Raw genomic sequence first — 8,649 nt, forward strand, 5'->3', positions numbered from 1 at the left:
ACGGGGGACACCTGGAAAGGGGGAAGAAGGGGGAAGCAAGAGGGGGTAGGACCCGGGGCCTGGCCCCAGCCCCAGCTCTGTCTTGCAGGACGCTGACCGGGCGACCCGGTCACCAGCCTCCTCCAGCCTGGACGCAGCCACTTCCTTACCCAGGCCCAGCCCCCACACTCAGTTCAGGGGACCGGGCCTGGCTCTCCATTCGCATGCAGTCACCCAAGAGGACTTGTCCCCCCTCCCCGCACACTGTGAGCCCCGCTGTCCCAGGGAGGGTGCCTTCCCCCCTGCTTCGTTACCTACTGCCTGCTTTTGTGTGTCCCATCCCCTCCCTGGGGCATGTTTTCTTCCACTTTGCCAGGCCCTGGCTCTGAGCTTTGAGGTCTGCGCTGACTTCCCAAAGCCTGGTCTCTGGGTGAGCTGGAGGAGAAGATTTGGGGGTGATGGGGCAAGAGGCAGCTTAGAACTTTTTTTTGTAATGTTTATTTATTTTTGTGAGAGAGAGAGAACGTGAGCAGGGGGAGGGGCAGAGGGAGAGGGAGACACAGAATCCCAAGCAGGCTCCAGGCTGTGAGCTGTCAGCACAGAGCCCGACGCGGGGCTTGAACTCACAAACCATGAGATCATGACCTGAGCTGAAGTCGGACGCTTAACCTACTGGGCCACCCAGGAGCCCCAAGAGGCAGCTTTATTAGGCACGAGGAAGCCCAAGGTCAGCTGGGCCAAACTCCGGGACGCCTCGGGTTTTTGCATGCCTCACTGTGGAGCCCTGTTTCCTCACCTGTCCCCTTCCCTCCCACCCGCCTTCCCAGAAGGAGCCCCCACCCCCACTCTGCCACCAGCAAGTGGACCCAGGGAATGGCCAGGCCCAGCTCAGGCCTTCCTGAATTTTCAGACCGCTGGGACCCCCAAGAACCTCCCACAGACGCTCCCTTGAGAAAGCCCCAGAGCCGTTTCAGAGTTTGCAGCCAGACCCCAGATCTCAAATTATTCACAGACTTTGACCAGCTCTTTTGATCTCCGTTAAAGACCTGACCTGGCTCAGCGTCTGCTTCTGGGGCTTTCTCCACGTGGGCAGGCACCAGCAGTTCCGTCCATCGCAGCCACTGCTTACGATGGTGCCCCTCCCCACCCCCCCGTGGGGCACCCGGTCCTGTGTCTGCTCAGCCGAGTGAAGCCTTTGCTCGTTTTCTCTCAGTGGGTTGTCACCTTGCCCCTTGGTGCTAAAGACCCAGAGATTAGTAGTACCAGTCCTGCCGCCCAGGCAACGTGGGGCTGAAGAGCAGAAGAAAAAAATGACGCTGTTCCTCTGGGCCCAGAAGATTCCATGGGGGTTGAGTAGGCAGGGGAGGCACCCATTGCAGATTAGCAGTGGTTGGGGTTGGGGCCTGACTGTCCCCAGGGGCCTGGCTGCACCGTCAGTGGAGAAAAACTTAAGTAATTTGCTTCGTCACTGAAAGCATTATTTTCCTGTGAAAATATGCATCGAAGATTATGAAGCAGAGGGGGCACTGGGCTAGCTCAGTGTGCAGAGCGTGCGACTCTTGATCTCGAAGTGGTGAGTTCAAGTCCCATGTTGGGCATAGAGATGACTTAAATAAAACTTGGGGCGCCTGGGGGGCTCAGTCGGCAAAGTGTCCGACTTCGGCTCAGGTCATGATCTCACGATTTGTGGGTTTGAGCCCCACATTGGGCTCTGGGCTGACAGCTTGGAGCCTGGAGCCTGCTTCAGATTCTGTGTCTCTGTCTCTCTCTGACCCTCCTGGGTCACACTCTGTCTCACTCTCTCTCTCGCAAAAATAAATAAATGTAAAAAAATTTTAAAAAAAGAGGGAAACAGGGGCGCCTGGGTGGCTTAGTCGGTTAAGCGTCCGACTTTTGCTTAGGTCATGATCTCGCGGTTTGTGGGTTCGAGCCCCACGTCGGGCTCTGTGCTGACTGCCAGCTCAGAGCCTGGAGCGTGTTTCAGTCTGTGACTCCCTCTCTCTCTGACCCTCCCCTGCTCACGCTGACTCTCTCTCTCTCCTAGAAATAAATAAAACATTTAAAAAAAAAAAGAGAGAGAGAGAGAAACTTAAAAAAAAAGAATTGTCAATGTAAAACAAGCTCTTTCAAAGAAATTTCCCACATCAAAAACAGGTGTCTAACCCCGGACTCCCCAGCCCTGTGTTCAGCTTCTGGTATAAGCAAACGCTATGTCAGTGGAAAATTTCAAGAAGCATCGGTCTCTGGGGAAACACCCCAATTCCTCAGTCTGGCCTTCAAGGCCTGGGATGACGGGAGCTTCTGCCCTGGCGGCTCTGTCCTGCGCCGTTTCGTGGCTCGCTCGTCTCCGCATGGCCGCCATGCAAAGCTCCCCAAACAATAAATAATATGCCAGGCTGGTTCGGGCATTGGTGATTTTCCACAAGCCGCTCCCTTTGCCTGGAATGCCCCTGCCCACGGCAACCATCTGGCAAACTCCTACTCATCCTTCAAGACCCAGCTTCAAGGGCTCCTCTTCTGTGAAGCCTTCCCAGCAGCAGACCCGAGCGGAATGGGTCAGTTCCTTCCATGCAGCACTCTGCGGTGTGTGTGTCCCTCTCTCTGTGTTGAGCTCTCTGTATCTCACCTGTTCCCTAATTTGACTGTGGGGGCTGGGAAGGGAGCGACGGTAACATTCCTATCTGTACCCCTCAGCATAGCGTCTGGCACGGAAGGTATCTAGAAATATTTTGTACAAAGGAGCGAACAAACAAAACTTACTTTGACACCTTTCTTTTTTGTTTCTAGCATCAAGATAGGGAGGCGAGCATTTTCTCATAAACTTTGGGACATGCTGAGAAAGCCACTCACCATAAAGGGAAAAAAATGCATGTGACCTCTTTGTTCCAATTCACATCTTTTTTAATTATTTCTTTTTATGTTTATTTATTTTTTAAGTGTTTTTTATTTATTTCTAGGGGAGAGAGAGAGAGAGAGAGAGAGACAGCGTGAGCAGAGGAGGGTCAGAGAGAGAGGGAGACACAGACTCTGAAACAGGCTCCAGGCTCTGAGCTGGCAGTCAGCACAGAGCCCGATGCGGGGCTCGAACCCACGAACCGCGAGATCATGACCTAAGCGAAAGTCGGACGCTTAACCAACTAAGCCACCCAGGCGCCCCTTTTTATGTTTATTTTTGACAGAGACAGAGTCAGAACACAAGTGGGGGAGGGGCAGAGAGAAAGACACACACAGTATCTGAAGCAGCTCCAGGCTCTGAGCCGTGAGCACAGAGCCTGACGCGGGGTTCGAACTCACCAACCGTGAGATCATGCCCTGAGCCGAAGTCGGACGCTTAACTGACTGAACCACCCAGGTGCCCTTGTCCCCATTCACATCTTAAAACCCATGTAGTTGTACTGAGAGCTCATTGCCAGACCAATGCGGTTCTTTGCCATCGAGGCATTAATAGAAGTAGCCAGGCAGGGACAGGGGAGGGTCCTGTGGGGTCCAGCCAGGGTCCCCCAGCAATAGCAGCAACAGGCACCAACACTGCTCCAGTCTTGTACTCACACGTGTGTATACACAGCAACTCCTTTAATCCCATACCAACACTACCACGTAGCCACATATATTATCCCCATTTTAGAGAGAAGGGAACCGAGGCACAGGGAAGATGCGTAACCTGCTCACCATCACACGGCTGATAAGTGGCTGAGCCGGGAGTCAAACCCAGAAAGTCCGGCTTGGGGTCCATTGTCCCAACCTCCCGTGCTGTGTTAGCTCCGTCAGCAAAAGACCTAAAGTGACAGTCATTTTGGCTAAGAATATAGGGAGCGCGAGGTAGATGGAAGATGGCCGTGCCCTTTCACCACCAGTCGGCCGGCCCAGTCCCAGGCCCTGGAATGCCCTCTAGGTTCTCAGGGAGCCTGTAAAGGTGCTGAGGGTCACTTTGTACAACCGCCAGGCCCAGGGGTGCCGGTCTCCTCTTTGAGCCCACAGTGCGGGCTTTGTTTCAGAGCGGGGACTGCTTGCCCCAAGCCCCGGCCGTCAACCCGTCAACCCGTCAACCCGTCAACCCGTCAACCCGGGAAGTGAGGCTCTGCTAGCTCAGGCTCCGCCTCCCGCAGCAGCAGCCCAGCCCGGAGGGAAAGCGGGAGACCACTTTCCCAGGGTGCAGGGGCAGGGGGGGCAGGGCGGTAAGCCTTCAGGGGCTCCTCTTCCCCATACAGGTCAGTGCAAGGAGATGGCATCGCACAGGCCGAAATTCACAGGTGAGAAAAAGCCAGGCACGTCGGTGGAGCAGGTGAGGCGCTGAGGGCTGCAAGGCACAGGACAGAGGGGAGCGGGGGAGTCTTCTTTGGACTGTTAAAGGCCTAATCCCCAGAGTAGAGAAATGTGGTTGTTTTCCTCCGATTTGGCGACGCCATCTCGACAATTAGGGAACACTGCCCCCACGTGGCTCTGGGGTGACGCCTGCTCCAAACCAGAGATCGCCACATTTTCTATGATATTGTGCAATGATTAAACCAAAGAACACATCTCTTGATTCTTTTTTTTAAAAAATATTTTTATTTATTTCTAGGAGAGAGAGAGAGAGAGAGCGTGAGCAGGGGAGGGTCAGAGAGAGAGGGAGTCACAGACTGAAACAGGCTCCAGGCTCCGAGCCGGCAGTCAGCACAGAACTCGACGCGGGGCTCGAACCCACGCACCGCGAGATCATGACCTACGCGGAAGTCGGACGCTTAACCGACTAAGCCACCCAGGCGCCCCGATTCATTTTTTTTTTTAACGTGTATTCATTTTTGAGAGACAGAACTCAAGCAGGGGAGGGGCAGAGAGAGAGGGGGACACAGAATCCCAAGCCGGCTCCAGGCTCTGAGCTGTCAGCACAGAACCCGACGTGGGGCTCGAACTCAGGAACTATTGAGATCATGACCTGAGCCAAAGTCAGTCGGATGCTCAACCGACTGAGCCGCCGGGCGCCTCACAGATCTCTTGATTCCAATACCTGAAGTAAAAGCAATGGTAACCCGAACCTTGGTGTAAAAAGGATACTTTTAAATAAAGTTCCCCACGAAATCAACACCTGGGTGCAATTCTGAGATTTCTTACTCTGTTTTTAAAATTCGAATCTGGATCTTGAGCGAGTCTGATCCCAAGGGTCCTTTCTCTTCCCAGGGACCCTTTTCTTAGAACCAAGAACTCTGTGGCCCTGCAGAGGTCTGCCATTTCCGGGCCAGTCAGGCATCACAATGTCCCCAGGCCGTCCCCTCCACTGCCACATTCTATCGCAGTCCTAGGCCTGTTCTCCATTTACCGTCTGCAGCTGGGGAGATCCGAATTCAAGTATTTCCATCATCTTTCAGCTGCGTTGCTTGGGGCAAAGGCACCTAACCTCTCTAAGCGTCAATGGCTTCATCTGTAAATTGGGCGCGACACCTTCACAGGTTTACTGTGAGCATGTGCAGGTGACAGGGGTAGGGAGTGCCTGGTCCATCACAGCGACAGGTAGTAAAGGAATCCCTTCCTCCCCCTGGGCCTTGAGGATCGGTTACTGTTGAGCAAGGAATGAGCGCTCAGTGGAGGTCAGTGATTTGATAGTGAGAACTACCTGGTCCTCCAGCAATGTTCCCTGAGAACAAAAGTACACAGCACCTCCGGCCTTGGGGGGGTCACCCCCATTTCCACGTGTTGCCTACAGACCTTGGGTTTGCCCCAGATTTCAATCCCCACCTCTCCTCCAGAAGCAGGGGGCAGGTGCATGGGCTTGAACCAGGCAGGGCCGCCTTCATATTTCCCGCCCCCTTCCCCGGTGGGGAGGGTGTGTGTGTGTGTGTGTGTGTGTGTGTGTGTGTAGGTGTGTAGGTGTGTGTATGAAGGCGTGTGTATAGAATTCAATACTCGTGGGACTCAGCGGCTGGCCTGCCCCCGCGGCTCGGCCGATTGGCTGGCGGTGAGCTCCCTCCCCGCTCCGCACCCCTGCGTCCCAGGTGGCCCAGGTCCCCGGTGGGGAGCTGTTTACCGAGAGAGCCGGTGCAGGTGGGGCTGCGTCTCGGCGCTCGCTCCCCCCGGAGCCCCGCCCGCCCAGGAAGCGGGCAGAAAGCCTGGCCAAGGCGTCCTCCCCTTCCCCCTTCCCCCACCGCCGGGAAAGGTCGGGTAAGGGGGGAGGGTGGGCGTGGGAGGGGGAGCCCCGGGCCTGGGGGTCCGGCTGTCCCCCTGTCCCGGTTAGATCCCTGGGCCTAACTCCCGCTCCCTCCGCCCCGCCCTGTCGTGCCCAGGGCGCCGTGCCCACCCCGGGCCAGCAGCCAGAAGCTGGATCTCAGGGATGCCCGGGTCTCCTAGAGGAGGCGTAGACGCGGTGTGTTCCCCCTTCCCCAGACGGCGATGACCCCCAAGCCTGCCGGCCCCCCGGACGGGGGCTGGGGCTGGGCGGTGGCGGCCGCGGCCTTCGCGGTGAATGGGCTCTCCTACGGGCTGTTGCGCTCGCTGGGCCTTGCCCTCCCCGACCTCGCGGAGCACTTTGACCGGAGCACTCAGGACACCGCGTGGGTCAGCGCCCTGGCCCTGGCGGTGCAGCAGGCAGCCAGTGAGGGGGGCCCCGGTGGGAGGCGGGGACCCGGGTGGGGTGGCGGAGCGTGCGCGCGGTCTGATTACCAGACAGCCTGAGACAGGGCGGCCGGTGGGAACGAGTTCTAGAAAACAGAGGGTCTCGTCTTGAGGTCAAGGGCGGGGGGGGGGGGCTATGNTTAGGCCTGGCAAGCAGCCAAGGAGGAGCGCGGGATAGAGTTTGGGGGTCCAGAGGCGTGTCTTCCGTTGACTCCGCCCCCTTCCAGGCCCAGTGGGCAGCGCCCTGAGCACCCGCTGGGGGGCGCGCCCGGTGGTGATGGTTGGGGGCGTCCTCACCTCGCTGGGCTTCGTCTTCTCCGCTTTCGCCGGCAGTCTGCTGCACCTCTACCTTGGCCTGGGCGTCCTTGCTGGTGAGGGGAGAGGGACACCCAGGTCCTTAAGGGGTGATTGATGGTAGAGATGGGCGCTTCTTGGGGGCCTGGAGGCCGCAGGGGCGGGGCGTCCTGCGCGGGGCGGGGCTAGGAGTGCCCGGGCAAAGCGTCCCGGGTCCCTGTCCTCACCCCGTCCTGTCCGCTCGCAGGCTCCGGCTGGGCCCTGGTGTTCGCCCCCGCCCTGGGGACCCTGTCGCGATACTTTTCCCGCCGCCGAGTCTTGGCCGTGGGGCTGGCGCTCACGGGCAACGGCGCCTCCTCGCTGCTCCTGGCGCCCAGCCTGCAGTTCCTCCTTGACACCTTCGGCTGGCGGGGCGCCCTGCTCCTCCTCGGCGCCGTCACCCTCCACCTCGCCCCCTGCGGCGCCCTGCTGCGACCCCTGGCGCTCCCTGGCGACCCCCCGGCGCCACCCCGCGGGCCCTTCGCTGCCCTCGGCCTGGGTCTCTTCGCGCGCCGGGCCTTCTCAGTGTTTGCTCTGGGCACAGCCCTGGTCGGGGGCGGCTACTTCGTCCCCTACGTGCACTTGGCCCCCCACGCTTTAGACCGGGGCCTGGACGGGTACGGGGCGGCGCTGGTGGTGGCCGTGGCCGCGGTGGGGGACGCGGGCGCGCGGCTGATCAGCGGCTGGCTGGCGGACCAGGGCTGGGTGCCCCTCTCGCGGCTTCTGTTGGTGTTCGCGGCTCTGACCGGGCTGGGGCTGCTGGCCGTGGGGCTGGTGCCCTTGGCGGGGAGCCAGGAGGGCTGCTGGGGGGCCCTGCTGGCCGCGGCGGGGGCCTACGGGCTGAGCGCCGGAAGCTACGCCCCCCTGGTTTTCGGCGTGCTCCCGGGGCTAGTGGGCGTCGGAGGTGTCGTACAGGCCACAGGGCTGGTGATGATGCTGATGAGTCTGGGGGGGCTTCTGGGCCCTCCCCTGTCAGGTAAGGGCCCGCGCGAGCTGAGCGGCTCGCACCCCACCCTCTGCCTCCTCCCCTCCCCCGGGGTCCCCGGCCTCTAAATTCCTTTCCCCTTCCTCGCAGGCTTCCTAAGGGACGAGACGGGAGACTTCACCGCCTCCTTCCTCGCCTGCGGCTCTTTCATTCTCTGTGGCAGCGTCATCTACATGGGGCTGCCCGGGGCGCTGCCCTCCTGCCGTCCAGCCCCGGGGCCGGCCCCCCCTCCCCCCGAGAGCCGGGAACTGCTCCCTGTTCTTCCGGCCGCCCTGCTCTCCTCGGGGGGCCCTCAGTCCACTCGGGACACTAGTTGTTGACGATTTGTTTGAGCCACTCCCCCAATAAAGAATTTCTATCCGGTTTCCTGCAAACTCCAGCCGGCAGCCAATCTAGGGCGCTTGAAAACATTCTACCGAAGATAAGATATTCTAGAAGGCTGGCTCATAGGAACGGGATCCCACTGAACTCTGGGGTGTCTTTCTGTCTCTCCAGCCAGTCCACCTGTCTCCTTCCAAACTGTTGCCATTTTAACAGGGAGCCTCTGAGAAGCTGCTGGTCATTGTCCCTGCGATGGGGGCGGGGAGCTTGCCAGGGAGCTATCTGCCTCCTCCAGCCCTCCCAGCTGTCTTCCTGGAGTTCTGGCTCCGTCCACAGCCCTGTGGGAAATGCTAGACCCAGACTTTAGCTCTTTAAGCTTTAGCTGCCCCTCCCAAACTCCCCCCACCCTGTGTCCTCATTGCTGTCTTCCTTTCTTTTCTGAGTCC

At 59.1% G+C, this 8,649-nt stretch overlaps 1 protein-coding gene across 1 annotated transcript; it reads left to right on the forward strand.

Moving 5' to 3' along the window:
* The first annotated feature begins 6,333 nt into the window (after nt 1–6,333).
* On the forward strand, nt 6,334–8,256 carry SLC16A11 (solute carrier family 16 member 11). The gene is made up of 4 exons (XM_077746836.1): nt 6,334–6,544; nt 6,792–6,935; nt 7,106–7,873; nt 7,973–8,256. The coding sequence occupies exons 1-4, from the start codon at nt 6,343–6,345 to the stop codon at nt 8,200–8,202; spliced, it is 1,344 nt and encodes a 447-aa protein (XP_077602962.1). The 5' UTR covers nt 6,334–6,342; the 3' UTR covers nt 8,203–8,256.
* The last annotated feature ends 393 nt before the right edge of the window (nt 8,257–8,649 follow it).

This window comes from Crocuta crocuta, unplaced genomic scaffold, assembly GCF_008692635.1.
Source record: "Crocuta crocuta isolate KB4526 unplaced genomic scaffold, BGI_CrCroc_1.0 scaffold139, whole genome shotgun sequence".
Classification (NCBI taxonomy): Eukaryota; Metazoa; Chordata; class Mammalia; order Carnivora; family Hyaenidae; genus Crocuta; species Crocuta crocuta.